Source organism: Nanorana parkeri, unplaced genomic scaffold, assembly GCF_000935625.1.
Source record: "Nanorana parkeri isolate BGI_ZX_2015 unplaced genomic scaffold, ASM93562v1 scaffold146, whole genome shotgun sequence".
Lineage (NCBI taxonomy): Eukaryota > Metazoa > Chordata > Amphibia > Anura > Dicroglossidae > Nanorana > Nanorana parkeri.
In genome coordinates, this window is record NW_017306414.1 from 1,500,318 (window position 1) to 1,518,892 (window position 18,575).

Genomic DNA, 18,575 nt, shown 5'->3' on the forward strand with positions numbered 1-18,575 from the left:
GGATGAGAGAAAGTGAAAGGGGGGGGGGGGGGGGGTTGTTGCTGGTGGTGGTAACCAGCAACAAGAAGAAAATAAGAAATAACAACACTGTGCTTTTACTTGCTTACAGCACAAATCTAAACGGGACATGCATTGTCCCCTGGGGGATTCAGAAATTATACTAAAAAAAGTGATAAAAATGAATTTGGTTGGCTGGACAGGTCTGAGGCATTCCGGTCCAGATGGAGGCCATGGCTAATGTTTATGACAACGGATGAGTTTAAGACACTGAACGTCTTTGTGCCCCTTTGTTGTCCACTTGTCTTGTGGTGTTATGAGTCGATTGTTAGGTTTGTGTTGTAAGGCGGCTCTAAGTGGGGCGCGGCACCTGATGTGTAGGGTACCTGGAATCTCGCAGGGCTTCCCTTGGTCACCTCGATGCTGGAGACCCAGTTCCGAGCCTGCCTCTATAACGTTGACCTCCTTGGTGGGGAGAGCTTTAGCAGTCTAGTACCCCCACGCCGGGGACAAGACTTTGAGCGGAGGTACGGCTCGTATCTGGGCACATTGCCCTGTACATTTCTAAGGTGGTTGTTATTGTCTACAGCCCTGCTACTATTACCAAGTTCACTCAACTGACGCTGCCTTTGTATGTTGTTTTACTTTGTATGTTGTTTTATTTTTATGTTTGTGAAAAATTTAATAAACTCTATTTCTGCAAAAAAATATGAATTTGGTTTGTGTGGTACAAGACACAAAAAAATAAGTCTTAAGTGATAGTGAATTAGTGCACGGGTAATTTCTTGAGTAAATGCAATTGTGAATTTCCCTGTATATATTTACTAAATATGACTTGACATCATGTGTCTTTCCAAGGTGAGAAGGTTTTACAGAATGATGAATTTACAAGGGACCTCTTTAGATTCCTGCAACTACTGTGTGAAGGACACAACAATGGTAAGATATGTATTAGGATTTATATTTGAAAGAAAAAAACAAATAATTGGGCAGAGCTAGCAGTGACAGCAAGCTCCACCCAACTTTTTCATATTGGCCGGGACCTAACAGAGTCTTCTAGCAGGTCCCCGTCAATGAGTAACAACTGGGCGGCGCCGGCCATGACATCATTTGGGGACACTGATCTGTTATTACAACTGGGTGGAGCGAGCCGTGCGATCACGGCTGGCTCTGCCCAGCTGTTATTTGCGTGGAGATCGGTCGGCTTTGGCTCGGCTACCTTCAGCTGCTGTACAGGCTATAGTGAATAGCCCGTACAGGATGTTATACTGTGTCCTTTTGGATGTTATACTGTGTCCTTTTTTCAGGACTGGTCTGATAAAGAGGCAGGAGGTGCAGTAGGGAAACACAGCTGGGGCCTTAAACTCACCTTGCAGATTACATAAAACAGCAGTTTTCCCAGTGTTATTCGTGGGGCATGACTGTCAGATGGCCAGGTCCCACCCTGTGCATCAGGACGCTCCTGTATGAATACAATCTGTCAACACTGGTTTAAAAGCGCCTAGTTTTTCTTTGATCTGCCCATAATGTCAGTTTCAGGTTTTTTTTTTAAATAAAAGTTGTTCCAGAGAACTTTTTCCTGGCACTGATTTGTATACTTAAACTTGTGAATGCTGAGCCTAACATGGAAGCATGTTTACAATTGTTATTTTTTTTTGCTAATATTGAGTTGCCAGTCTCTTTGAAACAGTGGGTAAACCAAGCAGTATAGATTAAGTGGTTGGGGTGCAGAGCCAGCTGATAAGATTCACAAGACCCATTGAAGTTCAAGGAAAATGTAGCCATCTTTTCCTCCGCTAGCATACTACCAATGTGCTTATCCTTCTAAAACAAAAAAATGACATAAGCACTGCAGATCACTTGTATAAATTCTACAAAAACAGAAGTGGATGATTAAGTTCTAGAGGCTTGTATAGTTAGTAAAAGATACACAACACATCTGCTGCCTTTCTGATGCAGGCCTATTGAATGTATTTTCATACTTTTTTTTTTTAAGACTTTCAGAATTTCCTCAGAACCCAGATGGGAAATACCACCACAGTAAATATTATCATTAGCACCGTGGATTATCTTCTCCGTCTCCAGGTAATTAAAGCATATTTTTAATTTTGTGCTCAGCTACTGTATGCCATTCACCAGATAGCTTCTCTACAGACATGGCATATTTTGGGGCCCATTTGTCATAAAATGGTCTTTTATATGATCCAAAGCAAAAAATTATATTTACTATGCAAAGAACAAAAAAAAAGATAGAAGGAATTCTCAGCTAAACCTGCTATGCTTTAGCATGTTTATTCAGTAAGTTTATCAGCTCATGCAATGGGAATTTGATTCTGTGTATAATGCATGGGGATATTCATCTGCCACTGTTTAGCATTAGTAATGTGATATTGTTGTACTTCACTGTGCTGCATTTTGTAATGGAAAAATGTGTTTAATTAAATATGGTATTAAAGAAAAGGGTGCAGCAAACCTTTTCAGGAAGGGCAAGTGGAGCAAAATAGGATATAATGAATGGCTACATTAAAACTTCAGAACAAAGTGCAAAATATAAAACAATCCTTAAATTATACTTAAAATTATAACGTCAATAGTTACTGTGTGCAAAATGTCAAGTTTGGAGCAGGGGAAACTGGAGCAGTGACCCAAAGCAACTAATCGCATCCCTTGCTTCATTTGAAAAATGAAACCAAATGGGCTGCTATAGTAACTGTTCTACTTTTAGGTCTTAATTCACTCCTTTGCTTTTCAAAAACACATGCACTATTAATGCACACATTGATGGGCATAGATGTGCATTGTAATGCATGGAATTTGCATTAGGAGACACCTTAAAGTACATGTTAACCCTAACTAAATGACATTTACAGGGTTATTCACAAAGCTGCCGAAGGCAGCCGAGTGAATAACAGAGCCGAAGTGAACAGAGCCGAACGACGTTCAGCTTTTCACTCCGGCTCAGTACGGCTGCCTTCGGTCAGCCAAACATGCTCAGCATGTTCGGCTGAGCCAAAGTGCAGAGAGACTTCAACGCAGCCGATCTAACATCTGGATTGGCTGAGCCAAAGCTTCGGCAGCTCACTTGCTGCTGTTTGCCCCTAGTCTCATAGGTGAGTAGCCGAATGCCGCCGAGCAACATTCTGCATAGAATAGAAAAGAAGTGAAATGAAAAAAAAAAAGAGTTGAAAAATTAATTTAAAAATGTAAATAAATAGGAAAATAAAAAAAATATATTTCAAAGAAAAAAACAAATAATTGGGCAGAGCTAGCGGTGACAGCTAGCTCTGCCCAAATTTTTCATATTGGCCGGCACCTACCAGAGTCTTCTAGCAGGTCCCCGCCAATGAATAATAACTGGGTGGCGCCGGCCGTTACATCATTTGGGGACACTGATCTGTCATTACAACTGGGTGGAGCGAGCCGTGCGTTTACAGCTGGCTCTGCCCAGCTGTTATTTGCGTGGAGACTGGTCGGCTTCGGCTCGGCTACCTTCAGCTGCTGTACGGGCTATAGAAAATAGCCCGTACAGCAACCTTTCCATTCGACTGAACCAAAAGGCAGAGGCAGCCGAAGAGAGCCGAAGGATCAGCCAAAACTACTGATGAATCCTTCGGCTCCATAGTGAATAACCTCCTTAGTTTGCTAAAAGTGTCATAAGCTCATGGCTGCATTACATGTGATGTTTTTTCTTTTAGAAAATAATGGGTTTGCCCTTTTCATCCTTTTTTGCCTCTCGATGCTGCTGGTCTTTTGTAGACTTTTATCATCCACATCCTGCCTACATGCATCACTCCAATAGCAGTAGCATTTAATTGCTCAGGGTTAGCTTCCTGATGGAGACAATAGTGAAACATGATTTAACAATAATCTGCGCTAAAGGAAAGGATCCTAAATCTAAGGATTAAAACTACTACTAAGCTGCTATGTAAATGGAACCAAAAGGCTTCAGTAAATCTTAATAAATCAACACAGCGCTGAATGCAAACCCGAATAAATATACGAAATAAATTAATAAATAAAATGATCCCAAAAAATAATTAAAGGAGAACTATGACATGAGTGATTTCCACTCATCTCATAGTTCTAAGCCGACCTGTGACAATGAGACTGTCACAGGTCGGCTCAGTAGAACGGGAGGTGAGGGAACACATACCGGATTCCCTCACCTCTCGATCCTGTCACGGCTCTCTGCCGTGACAGGGGGAGGGGCTGGATTCCCCTCTCACCGATCCGATCTGCCAGCGCTGACTGGCGGAACGGACGGGGGAGGGGGCGGGTACAGCTGGCTCTGCCTCTAGATAGGCAGAGCCAGCTGTCACTCACGCAGCTGGGCGGATCCCGTCATCTAAGTCGGGATCCGCTCTGGCTGCGGCGTCTCAGTATACCGCGAGCTGTAGCTTGCGGTATACTGAGCTTAGGGTAACGGGAGGACGCTAGTTTGTGTCCCCCCGTTACCCTTTGGAGAACTGTGGGGAAAAACACTGACCCCATAGTTCTCCTTTAAGGAGCAAAAAAAAAAAATCTATGTGAATAATAAAGTGAATATCGCCTATACGATTTATCAATGTAATCCATAAAAAATAATACAAGTGAAAAGTGGTAATATAAATCCAACCGTAAAGAATATTATTATCCTAACTAATCTTTTAGTTTACAAATAGTAAATCAATTCCATGTGTGTGATAAAAATGTGAATCATGAACAGTGGATAGCTCATAAACAATTAGTAACGTAATCCAAAAAGTAGCATAAATATTGTTGCATCCTAACTCAATCTCAAATGTAACAAAATGTGTAAAAAATAACGAGTGAACTTCCCATATAACATCCAAATGAATTCAAATAACTGGTGAATCAATCATCAATTTGATCCCCTCCTTGTGCAAAACGACCACACATGAAACATACCTGCATATTGTCTCTGCACAAAGTGCATATGACAGTGTGACAACCCAGAAGAGCTATTGAGAGACAGGGACAAAGCTTTGTCACCCTATAACAGAAAGTGCCTGAACAAAAGTCTTCATGGCAGCATTACCTGGTATTATTTTGAAAAATGCTGCAGGTTTAAAATGATTGAAAATTACTTTACATCTACTTTGATGCACATAATATACACCAAGATGAGAAGTAGGCATTACTAAAATCCACTTTCTCCAGTTTTTATCATTTCCAATGTCACTGGTATGAAAAACTGTGGCAGCTATCTGATTATTCAGTTTTCACTGGGTATCACTGTATGATATTCAGGTTAACCTTCTATGCTATAGTGCAGATTTCCAGGTCTAATTGTTTAGTGGAGTTTTCACATAATAACCTTGAATTATTGTTTCTACTTTATACTAAAAAGTGTATTTGCATTGTTTGCTAAAGGTTACTGCCCTAAAAACATAACTGTCAGTCTTTGTATTTGCACTTGTTGACTTGTACACTTTTGTCCAAAGTGTTTTCATTCATCTACTATATTTTCAGTGGTATACACTAAAATTAATTTGACAGTGCTCACAATTTCAATGCAACAGGTTTTGAAACCCTAATCTTTATATTAATGGCCTTTACAAAACAGTTGCACCCTCACAATGTATTTCTGTAATGCAGCCAGGCTGCACATACAGTCATAAATCTGCTTTCTTTTATTTTTAATTTAACTGATATGTGCTGCAATTTGGAGAGCCTGACCACAGCTTTCTCAGACACGGCAGTGGCCTTGCTCTCCTACAGTCTGACATGCCCCCTTCAACAGTACACTGTTCGACTGCACTGCTCAAGTAGTGAGAGCGCTGTTGATTGGTGTACTGTTCAGGGAGGTTTATTCGACCATGAGAGAGCAGGTCCATTTCTTTGTGTAATGGAACCACCATCCAACTCTACATATTGCTGGAGCACAATGGATTTTAACCCTTGCTGCTGCACATACTAGTAAAAGAAGATCAGATAAATGACGCCACTGTATATAGAGCATGGCTGCATTACAGTAATGAATCATGAGAGATCAATTGGTCTTTAAGTATGTATTTTCCAGATTCAATCATCATTATCATGAAATCATTAAATGCTGCCTTTTCAGGAGGTGACTCTATTTAGTTAATACAGGGGTATTTTTGAGTTATTGTATGAGGTAATTTATTTTCATTTATATTAACAAGTGGTTTCCTCATTAGGAGAAAATGAACCAGTTTCAAACATTGAAACACTTTACAGAAAACGATATAGAATTACATGTATAACCACTGGGAAAATACTGTATATTCTTTTAGATGGAAGTGAAGTACAGAGAAAGCAGGTTTGGGCAACAGATGGTATTTTGCACTTTTCAGGCATCTGTAATGTTGTGGATGTTGGAAATGCAACAGTATATACTGATTGTATTACTGACTGTATTACTATAATTTGTCTTTTGAGCTGTAGATGGCACTGTAGTGCATTGTTAGTCTCTATGTGCATGCTTATCTATGATACACAGGAAGTTCTATGTTTTCTGCACAATGCTGTATACATATGTGTAATGTTCTTCTAAGGCAAGTAAAACTTAATTCAGCATTCCTCAAGATCTCAGTGCTTCATCTAAACACAAAACCAACAGTGGACGCTTTACATTATTTCATCCTGGTACACAGGCTTGATAAAGATACAATAAAATGAAATAATTGGGGTGCAAACCCAGTAACTCTATAGATCTGTTCATTCCAGACAACAGCTAATGTGATTCTTCTGTAGGAATCTATCAGTGACTTCTACTGGTACTACTCGGGGAAGGATGTGATTGATGAATCTGGACAGCGCAACTTTTCCAAATCTCTGGCTGTTACCAAACAAATATTTAACTCGCTCACTGAATACATTCAGGTAACAATTGTTTTGCAAATTGTATGCATTTTAATTTGTTTTGCTTCAGAAACTTTATAAGTAAAATTAATTATGTTTAATGACTTGTATAGCAGAGTACTTGAACTGAGGAAAATATGTTGAGGAGGCTGTGAACCCTTGTGCTTTATACAATATGCATAGGGGACAGTTTATCAATGTTGTAGCACCATCAGCATCTCTCAAACCGTCATATCCCTTATTTCTAGGGTTGCACAGATACCGAGTACATGTACCGATACTTTTGAGCTCCAAGACTACACTAGAGAAAAATTCAAAAGTTAGGAGGCAGCTGTCATTTGTAAGGAGCACACGGAGCTCCTGGGATTTGTACATCTCTGTTTTAATGTATAATTTTGTTTTTATACATAAAAATAAATTGATGCACAGATACCAGTTTTGCGAGTACGAGTACTGGTACTTGCCGAGTACTTACAAGTACGAGTACTGATACATTTTTGTTTATTGTCATGTGACAGTTTTTCTAAAACAATACAGACTAATGATTTCAGGACAGTGGTGGAGTGCCAGAGCCAGGTCCCAGCTGCAACGACTGCAACCCTGGTAGTTCTCATGAAAATGCCAAGTATCTGCACTGGTACTCTAAAAGTATCTGTGCATCACTACTTATTTCTAGTGCATATGGTGACAGATTTATTATCTTAGTTTATATTTCATTCCTAAATGTCTTCATAAGGAGAATTGTCTAAAAACAGTCTCTATATTTTTCTGTCTCTAAACTCTAAAAGATTACTGGCAACCTCCTGGATGACAGCTGAATAGCCCGAGGTGTTTAGCTTACATAGTTTAAGAAGTGCTCAGGAGAACTTCTAGAATGTGCATCTGTTTGGAGGTCTTCTACTGTCGCAAATGTTGTACACAAATACTGTGCAGTTGAAATATTATGCGAAATGTCACAAAACATGTGCAGTGATTCACAAACATTAATATGTCGCAAGAACACTTATAAGTCACAAACATATGTCGCAAGAACACTTTAAAAAAGGCATAACAGATAGGGATGTACTGATACTAATACTAGCCCAAATGCTCCAATACCTTCCCCGATACCGAAAATTCCGGTCACAGGAAGATTACCACTGACCGGCAGTGCCATAGGGGAACATGGAGCCGGCTTCCCGGGCAATCAGGAAGCTGGATGGCAAGTAATGACCCGCCTCCCAGCTTCCTAATTGGAGCCGCACAGCTGGCTCCTTGCTGATTGCCTGGGAAGCCGGCTTCCTGGCGAATCAGCATCGAGCTGGCCAATCAAGAAACTGGGTCATTACTCACTGCCCTGCTTCCTGATTGGCCGGGAAGCTGGCTCGATGCTGCTTGGCTGGAAAGCCGGTTACCCGGCCAATCACAATCGAGCTGTCCAAACCACATAGAGCCAGCTTCCTGGGAAGCTGGGCATGTCATTACCTGCCGCCCGGGCTTCCTGATTGCCTGGGAAGCCAGCTCCCTGCCATCAGAAGCACCGACATCGGTACTCGATATTGGCTTGTACAGTAAGCAAAATATCGGTACTCGTCCTGGATACTGAAAAACCGGTATCGGTGCATCCGTAATAACAGAGAACTCTGCGGTTAGTTAGCATGACATTTTGCTCTTTGTGCCTAAAAATGTTGTCACAATCGCTTTCATAAATTCCCCCCAATGTATTTTGTCTTTTGATTTTTTATTGTCAGGCTTTCTTGTATACAGACATTTGTTTATGTATTCATAGCAATTTAAAGTTTTGAAATCGGAATTTAATTTAAAAAGTAAATTGTAGGATTATTATGGCATTGTAACAGTGGCATACATAATTACTTGTAATACAACCTTTTCTTCCCTTGCATAGATTAACCAGCTTTTGCAAAAATGTGTAACTTTTATTTTTGTTTGTGGTGGCTGCATTAGTTTTCTATTTCAGGCCTTTTATCTTTTAGTTTGCACTTATAATTCTGCAAATAACACCATTCCAGTCCTAGGGTGGCTAGGCTCACCCACTCCACTGTATCTATGTAGGGAGCTATGGTTGGCACCCAGGCTAGACTTTGAACATGTGTAGCACAACCCCCTAAGGAGCAGCTGGATTTGTTTGGGTTCTTTTGCCACTCCCAGTGATGACCTACCCTGTACCTGAACCCAACAATCACCAGTTGAATGGCTTTATTGAGTTGATAAGGGACTTTTTGTGTTAGGGTCACCATACACATTACAATCTGACTGTACAATCTTTGTACAACCAACTTTATATTTACCAAAAGTGTGTAATATAAGGACCTATATAATTTATCCAGTCAGGCAGCCCTCTGCACTACATAGTTGTTGGTAGATCTAAAGGAGATTATACGATCAGATTATAATGTGTGAGGTGAGCTTTAGGTGGATAAATCAATATAGATTGTATTGGAATACTTTTCAGTACTGGCACAGGCAATCACAATAACAGTGCAGTAAACAACTGACTCTACAGATAAATAGCATACCTAGCACTATCAGGCTCTAAGGCTCTAAGCCACTGTCTAGTAGGGTATAGGCTACAGTCCTGATGGCATTGGGGCCATTTATATTAGTTTTTCTGAGTAATTTTCGTTAATCGGATATATCCGAATAACAGAAATGATGAATGAAAACGAATTTGAATTTCCGAAAACGAAATTTCGGACAAAATTTGTTAGCGATAGTCTGTACGAATTATCGTTTGTGGACGAATTTTCGTTGCAGCAAAGTGACATAAAAAAAATTATGTCACTGCTGCAACGAAACAAACGAAATCGAAAACGAAAACAGTCATACAGACTACCGATAGCGAATTTCTTCTGAATTCCGAAACTAATTGACTTTCGGACCCGAATCCCGAAAAATTAGATAACACAAAATCTGAATCAAAATGAAATGAACCTAAACAAATGTTTTGCCGGTGCACATGTCTAATTTATATCTCATTGGAATTTTCACTCACAAACATGAGATATTTTTATTAAATAATTGAGATTTGAGATGAGTAAAGCAAGTCCCTTCTGCAGAACTTTAGCACTAATAGCAAAAAGGAACCAATGTCCTCCTGAGTCCTGGCCGCAGATGGCTCCTTATCTGGCGATCCCACAAACACAATTGATCTGGATTCAAGCCAGGCCACAGTACCTCTTTGACTGGATGGAGTCAGGCAAAGGGCAGCCCACAAGGCTCTGGGCCTCCCTCTCTGCCCTTTATTGACGATCCTCTTCTTGTGGCTGTGCCCTATGTTACTCTGCCACAAAATCTCTTCAGACCACCGCTCTGCGCAGCACACATCAGCTCACAGCACTTTTCTCTGTTTCTCTGTACACATTTAGTAGCAGCCTGATCCTTGCAGATTGATCCTTTGGCAGCAACAGCACGTACACCTTTCTTCTAGAGTGAGTAGTCTTTAGGCAGTACATGGGGATGTGGGGGGCGGGGCAGTAGTAGCTTACAGATAACATTGAACATAAGATAATATTGCTTTCAGTTCAGCTCACTCAGGAAGTGACAAGTACACTGCATTTCTGCATTCCATGATTAACAGGTATTTTCTGTACTTGCTGAAAATGTTCTTTGCCTGAAAAATGTAAACGTATGCAATCACCACATCTTTGGATTGGTAAATTACAATATATAAAAATATATACAATATCTGCTGAATACAATAGCCACTTTAATGTAAATAAATTGGAAAGTCTTTTCAGAGCATTTAATTTGAACCTTAATACTACTGATTACTGGCAGTTTTTATGAGCAACCAAAAGTACTACATGTAAAAATACAATATTTAAAGGAGAACTATGAGGTGAGTGAGAATCACTCAAGTTCGATCCGACATGTGACAATGAAACTGTCAAACGTCGGCTCAATAGATCGGGAAGTGAGCGAACACATACCGTCGCTCGCTCACTTCTCGATCATCTCCCTGCAGAGACCCTTGACGGTCAGCCATGGCTCCCTGCAGGGATTTACCCCGTTCCAATTCTCCAGCGCTGACTGAGGGAGCGGGTAGGTACAGCTGACTCTGCTTCTAGATAGGCAGAACCCGCTGTCACTCACGGAGCTGGGTGGATCTCGACAGTAATGTCGGGATCCACCCCGGCTGCGGCGGTCTCAGTATACCGCGAGCTGTAGTGTTCCGTGCCCATTCCGTGTGTACCTTGCTGTAAAGCTGGTGACGAATTGATGAGTGCGTTTGTCATCTGTTTTGCTTTACTGAGCTTTGGGTCACAGGAGGACGCTAGAATATGTGTATGTCCTCCCGTAACACGGTTACCCCATAGTTCCCTTTCAAATTATACTGCATAAATTCTACTTATTGTTTGTCTAGGATTTACATGTAATGTGCTACTTCTTATTTTTAGAGTGATAAAATATGGACTAAATAGTTCTGTAAACAAAATGCTGCAACTATTGAAAACAAACCTCATAAAAGTAAATTGCTTGTTTGTACAGAAATATATAGAGCATTTTCTGTCTCCTTTATCAGCTAAAATGGGGGAGTCAGTATTTCATGAAATCATTTTAGTTCAGTGTTATGTGTGGCTGTGATGTGCAATGGGCAATAACTTAGCTTGCAGCAAAGCATAAACACAGCCCTGCTCCTGTGCAGATTGTAAACATCAAGGAAAGATCTGTTAGAGAATTCAGTGAAAGCCAATTTCTGTTAGTATAACTATACTTTAGTGTGTGTGCCAGGTCTCGTGGCTGAAGATAAAAAAAGAGAGCAGATGTCTTCACCCACAAGGACAGCTGCCAGGAAAACTCCCATTCATGAATTTTGTAACATTTGTTGTAGCTTTAGAATATTATTTCCAACTTTTTTAAAAAGAACCAGTGCATTAAATATTTAGCAGACTTGCCAACACCACATTCTGCTGAAAAATGTAGTGCTTAGTTTAACCTTTCTCCAGGTTTAAACCATTTCTGAGGGACTCCAATGTATGCTCATATCCACTGAGAGATACAATAACAGTAGATCGACTCTGAAATTTACACTCTATCATGAAAGAGTAAGCCAAGCAGAACCTTCTTTTACCATTGCTATTTTTTCACCACCTGTCAGTTTGGTCATTATTTAAGGCAAGATTTAAGGTATGGACATAAAGTGACTGGTAACCTGCAAATCGTGTAAATAATCTAATTCACACATCTACACTAGGAACCAGCACAGAGAGAATGATTTATCAAAGGAGTAGAGATTGTTCATCTAGCAAAAATAATTTTCAGTTTACCGAGTGTATAATCCCTTTGTAAAGTGAAAGCTCACTGACAAAATGTTGCTGGTGACAGAATTGTCCTGCTCATGTGCGAAAAAAATTTAATAAAAGGATTTTATTCTTGCACATTATTAGGAATTCCAAGTTAGCATAGCTTTACCGTATTTATGAACTTTGCAACCTGAAAAACTGAATAACTGCAGTAATTGACTTAATAGTCTAAAACTGTGATAAGATTAGGTCCACAGTGAAGATCTGCTAAAAGTCAGATAAAATTATCCTATGAAGTCCCTGCCTTACTGCCATCCACACTGCCTATGCTCCCTCACAAGTGTTTGGGCTTTAGCATTGTTTTACACAGCCTCCACTAGTGATAATGGAGGTTGAATCTATGTGATTCTGAAGTATTACTGCTGACAAAATTGTCCCTCTGACATTATCCTTAAAGTGACACTAAGCTTTGGAGTTAAATCTTAAAAATGCATTCAAGTACCTTTAACTATTACCAAAACAGTATCTTATTTGTGTATCACTCAGCTGTAGATCCTCAAATCATCTCTGAATTTGTGCTGACACTGTCCTTCCTTCTAAGGATCTAAAGACGAGTGATACACAAATAGAAAATTGCAGAAACGTCACCAGCACACCAAATCCTTATAGGATCAAAGTTCGTAGATTTTATTGCAAACTCATGTCAGTTACACAAGCGCTTTCGGGGCCACACAGGGTCCCTTCATCAGGCATAGCAATTATACACAAATAGGTTACATTTTAAGCTAAGGTACTTAAATGCATTTTTAAGATCTCCTGAGCTTAGTCCATACAAACCCAAGAAAAGCTGTCAGCACACCGAATTCCACTGGGATAGTTTATTGAAGCTTGTGTAACACCACTGGTGTCCCGCCCAAAGTCCACCCCCACTGACACGTTTCACCCAATCACAAGCTTAGTTGTAGATAGGGATGCACCAATACTAGTATTCTAGTAATAGTATTTAAACAGCATGGAGGCAGCAAAACAGCATTGAGTCGGCTTCCCGTGCAATCAAGAAGTCATTACCCACCGCCTCGCTTCCTCATTGCCCAGGAAACCAGCTCCCTGCTATTTGAAGTACCGGTATCGGTGAGTACCGAAATATAAATATCGGTACTCATGCTCAATACCGAAAAACCGGTATTCCCTCATCCCTAGTTATAGAGATGAGGGCGGACCAGGGTAGGCTGTGCTTTATACATTAAAGTTCATGTGCATGTCATTACATGGTAACTTAATTAAAGGGAACCAGCCTTATATTTCACAAACATGAATATAGCATACAGTGTCATACAACGTCCTGCAAATTCAACAATGCTGTTATACATAAAGCAGCAAGTAAATAAATACATTAATTTATCAATTGTATATGCAAGACTATCACTATGACTATGTTTTTATGATACAAAGTAATACCCTATCAACTTGTGGTATTCATCAGCCATACCTGGGGTTGCCACTTGTCCGGGATTCACCCAGACAGTCCGGTTTTTGAGTCTTGTGTCCGGGCGTTAGGCCAGCTGACACCCGAACACAAGACATGGCGATACCAGCATGCTACATTATTTGACAGATGCGGCTGCCGAGGTCGCCAGAAAGCGCGCAGGACCTCAGGCAGCCGCATCTGCCTGAAGCGGAATCTGTCTGTGAGCGGGACGCCAGTAGAGGAGATGTTTGGCGCAATCCGATGGTTACAGAAATAGCCGAGCAGCAGGGGGAACAAGGCTCTATGGGGGAACGGTATTTGACACAACACTGGCCCGCACATCTCCTCCTTCAACACGCTGCCTGCCTCCGGACCCCTGGTCCTGCACAGCAAAGCCTGCATAGCCCACCTGACACCCCACATAGGCAGCTGAGAGCCCGCTTAGCCCACCTGAGACCCCACACAGCCACCTCAGAGTCTGTATACCCCACCTGAAAGTCTGCATTGCCCACCTGAGAGTCTGCAGAGTCCACATAGCCCACCTGAGTGCCCGCATAGCCCACCTTAAAGCCTGCATAACCCGCCTGAGAGCCCACATAGGCCATCTGAAAGCCCACATAGGCCATCTGAAAGCCTGTATAGGCCACCTAAGACCCCGCACAGCCACATGAGAGTGTACATAGCCCACCTGAGAACCCATGTAGCCCCTCTGAGAATCCACATAGCCCACCTGAGAGCCCGCACAGCCCACCTGAGAGCCTGCACTGCCCACTTGAGAACCTAGGACTATGTAGCCTCATATTATTTTGTTTTGCTGGGATTTGTAGCCCTCTATTCCAGTCTCCTTACTCCCTCCGCTGGCTGCCTCTCTTCGCTCTCTCCTCTATATTTTCCACACAAAAAAAGATTGCTGCACAGCACTAGAGTGTGCAGGTTCCCTTGGAGAAAAGGTGGCAACCCTAAAATAAAACCAACATTCTTTATTGTTTCACTATATTAAAAACCTTGCTAAAAACAACATAATTCTGATAAAATAGAAAACCTACCCTGCTGTGCCCTCATCTCTACGACTAAGCCTGTGATTGGGTGAAACAAGTCTGTGGGGGTGGCCCCAGGGTGGGACACCAGTGATGTGGTACAAGCTTAAATAAACTATTCCAGTGGAATGCGTTGTGGCCAGTTTTTCTTCTGTTTGTATGGCCTCATATTGGAGTGAGGATGTGCTCCCAGCGGCAAGCATCCGGCTCATTCCTTGCCTGAGCTGTAGAAAGTTAAAAATGTAAAACTGATTTGTAAGCGCACCCTTGGAGGGGGGTGGGTATACACTATGTTGAGGCCGTTGTGCAACTCCTTTGATTGTGAGACTGGGGTGTCTAACTGTATAGCAAGAAAAGGAGAGGAAGGAGCGCAACTGACTGGCACACGCTATGTGGAAGGAAATTGATCAGGGATGTTTGGCACTCGTGTGGTGGAATGGATGGGTGCAAAGGTGGAAACTCCTGGTGATGTTATTGTGAAGTCTCGTCTAGGTGGCAGATGGGTGTTTGATGGTCAGATGTAGATCCTAGGGGTATGGGGTGGTTGGTGGTGTGTCGAATTCAGCATGGATGAAGAAAAATACAAGGTGGTCAGAATCTAGGCAATTAAAGGACAAGGAAATGCACTCCTAACTCACCATTAAGTTTGGTGTGTGGCGTTCTCAATGACAAATAACATGTGGTGAAAGCGAAGGTGTTAGTCCAGATGGTTTCCCTCTTGTCGGTGATGGCGGTATTTGGTTCCTGGTTGGTTAAGGACAGGTGCTGTTGGAGTGCTGAGGTGACGGAGAGTCCTGGATCCTGGCGTGATGTCGGGTGGTGAGGAGGAAGCTGTAGAATAGAACAACTTGTTGTTGCTGTAGTCCAGAAATTATGTCCTTAACCAACCAGGAACCAAAGACCGTCAGTCACCAACGAGAGAAACCATCCGGACTAACACCTACGCTTTCACCACATGTTCTTCGTCGTAGAGATCGCCACACACCAAACTTAATAGGGAGTTAAAAGTGCATTACCCTGTCCTTTGGTGGCCTAGATTCTGACCACCTTGTATTTTCTTCATGCACGCCAAATTCAACGCACTACCAACCACCCCATCCTCTGAGGATCTACATCTGACCATCGAACACCGATCTGCCACCTAGACCAGACCTCACGATAACATCACCAGGAGTTTCCACAATTGCACCCATCCATTCCACCACACGTGAGTGCAAAACATTCCTGATCAATTTCCTTCAACATAGCGTGTGTCAGTTGCGCTCCTTCCTCTCCTTTTCATGTTCTTGCCTGAGCTGTGGAGGAGTGGTGCTTCTTTTGTGTATTACCCTTGCATCCTGAGTTTAGTGTCACTTTAATACCAACCGGCCCCCATTTGTGAAGGGGCCTAAAAGTTCTGAGTTTAAGAAAGCTACATTTTAGGCAGCAGCAATCTTGTTCAATATCATGCCACATTCCCTCTTATGTATAACTTCAATGGAAACTAACATTTCATACCTTGAAGAATTCAAATAACTTTATAATGTAAGGTGAAATGCTCAAGAGTGTTAGAAAATACCTACTAAATTTATAAATAAGCATGTCATAAACCATTTTCCCTTTACTCTCTTTAAAGATCCCTGTAGGTGTATATTGGAGCTGAGGAGTTAAGGGAGTTAATCTGCTGTTCTTTTTCCTAAGTTTAGAAATGCACCATCAAGATAAAAATTAAGTGTTATAATATGCACAGTCATATGTCTTGCTACCAGGGTACAGCATATAACAATGGCATTGGATCAAGTCATTTTTATATGTTGGTGCTCTGGATAGCTGCTCCAGTTAAACTGAAACTATAATGTAACATGTCTTCTTTTTGCAGGGTCCATGCATAGGAAATCAGCAGAGTTTGGCACACAGTAGGCTATGGGATGCTGTGGTTGGGTTTCTCCATGTCTTTGCAAACATGCAGATGAAACTGTCACAGGTAATACTCTTGTTTAGAATGTACACTATTGCTGGTGTAGTTTTTAATTTTAGCATACTTTTATGTGCCTCAAAGCAGTAAACATACTGTATCTTGCATATGCCATGTTTAAGTTACACACTCATTAATAGCAGGGAAATTACATACAGGGGAATATTGTGTGGCAGGTCTTTAGTCATTTAGGTATTTCATTAAAAGTCTCTCTGCTCCTCATAGAATTGGCAAATTATAAGTATGGGCAGGCCACCACTGTTCATGTATTCTGCATGCTATTGTTGGCAAGACATCATCATTCACAGTAAGGAGATTGTGAAATGCAATGAGGTTGTCAATGTCTCTTCCTAGAGACTAGAGTTGGATTCCTATTATACCATGTGGCTTGATCTCACTGCTCATTGTGTTATCTCATCACATCATTGAACTTGCTAATGGGATCCATACTGGAAAGCACAAACCTGCTTACTGTAATAAATAATTCTTGCTTTTCAAAAAACAATGTTTTCAGATAGTCTGACAGAGGATATAATGAAGTGAATACTTATTAACACATGAAAATCATATTCAGAACATTATCTGTTAATCGACTATCCAGCTGATGACTTGGAAGGTTCTTTGTTCCTTGGATGGGACTATTTAGTGATGCATGGGGTGCTAATTGGGTTCAGTATATGTGACGTGTTAAGTAATTGCAATGCAAAAGAAAACAGCCCTTTGGTTCACATCTTTCTCATAATTGTTAATGACCCTTATACATGACAGCTCATCTAGAAGAGCCCCCCCATGGGAAAACAATTTCCCTGCAGATTCTAATATGTTTTTTCATTCTGAACCGTATTTCTGTGTTTTGAGTGAAGCTATTCAGCTGATATGTGCAGAAACTTTGACAAGGATACAGCTAATATATGCCATCAACTCCAGATTCATTTTAAGCTGTATTCACTAGAAACAACATACTTTTCATCAACATATGATTTTTGTTTAACCTGTCTAAAGGGCATTAGTTATAGAAAACTATATACAAATGTTTGGTTTCCAGCATAAAATGTGTGCACTTAAAAACCTGCTTAAGGCGGAGCAACAAAGGGATCGACGGACTCGTTTCTTCTTCCGCAGATGGAAGAATTTTTTTAGTACAATGTTTAGTGCTCAGGAAATCACACGACTAATGAAACTGTTTGAGTATACCACATGGTACCTTAAGGCAAAGCTTACGAATTACCTGGGGGTCCTGGAGCTTCTTACTGTTAACTAACAGCGTACCTGTTTTTGAGTAATGGGGTAATGGAGGCGGAGCTTTGTAACTCTGTTAAGGGGGGCGACCAGCACATGGGAGATAGGGGGTGGGGTTTTTTTGTATATGTTGGTCCTAGGAAATGGGCCTATTGTATTTGGAATCTATGGAGAGTCCAGTAGTGTGCACGATACAACATTTTAGAAATAAAGAACCCTTTTAGGCCACAAACCAAGTAACTTGGTTTTCAGCTGAGCTCTCAGCCTGTCAAACTTGCTAGGTGGTGTGGGAGCAGATCATCTTGCCAGGATACTAGACAACAATGAAGACCTGGTAGGGATTAAACATTGTCCCACATGAGAAGATGGGGAAATATACAGGTATTTCCTAATCTTAAAGGATAGGACACAGGCTCCTTCAATCATAGACCCTGGAATATTTGCAACTACCTTCAGGTGATTGGACACTGAGAGACAGAACTGTGATGAAGCCCATATAAAACCCCTCAGTTATATAGGCTGCCTCACTGAGGCAGTATCGCAGCTTCTGAATTGGTACCGTTTGATAGCGTCTTGGGGACTGTTCCATGTGGAAGACATGACACTGGCCAGTAATGTGACTTTTGCAAAGTTGCCGATGGGTGCTACTGTCACAGATGCTTTGCTTCTAGACGAAGGTGAGGAGGAAGGGGATCGTGAAGAAGGAGAGTGGGAATTGTTGGAGTCAGAGCAATCCCCATGGGAGGGAGGCCATTCAAGCACTACCTCTCCTAAGTTGTGCATGGTGCACACTTGCTTAAAGTTGGAAGTGC

General features: G+C 41.4%; 1 protein-coding gene across 1 annotated transcript in view; it reads left to right on the top strand.

Moving 5' to 3' along the window:
- The window catches only part of RYR3 (ryanodine receptor 3), a 609,228-nt gene that overhangs the window by 522,772 nt on the left and 67,881 nt on the right, over nt 1-18,575 (top strand). Inside the window, exons 84-87 of the mRNA XM_018554200.1 lie at nt 856-936; nt 1,994-2,082; nt 6,715-6,843; nt 16,429-16,533. Coding sequence (XP_018409702.1) covers nt 856-936; nt 1,994-2,082; nt 6,715-6,843; nt 16,429-16,533 — 404 coding nt within the window. The remainder of the gene's footprint in view (nt 1-855; nt 937-1,993; nt 2,083-6,714; nt 6,844-16,428; nt 16,534-18,575) is intronic.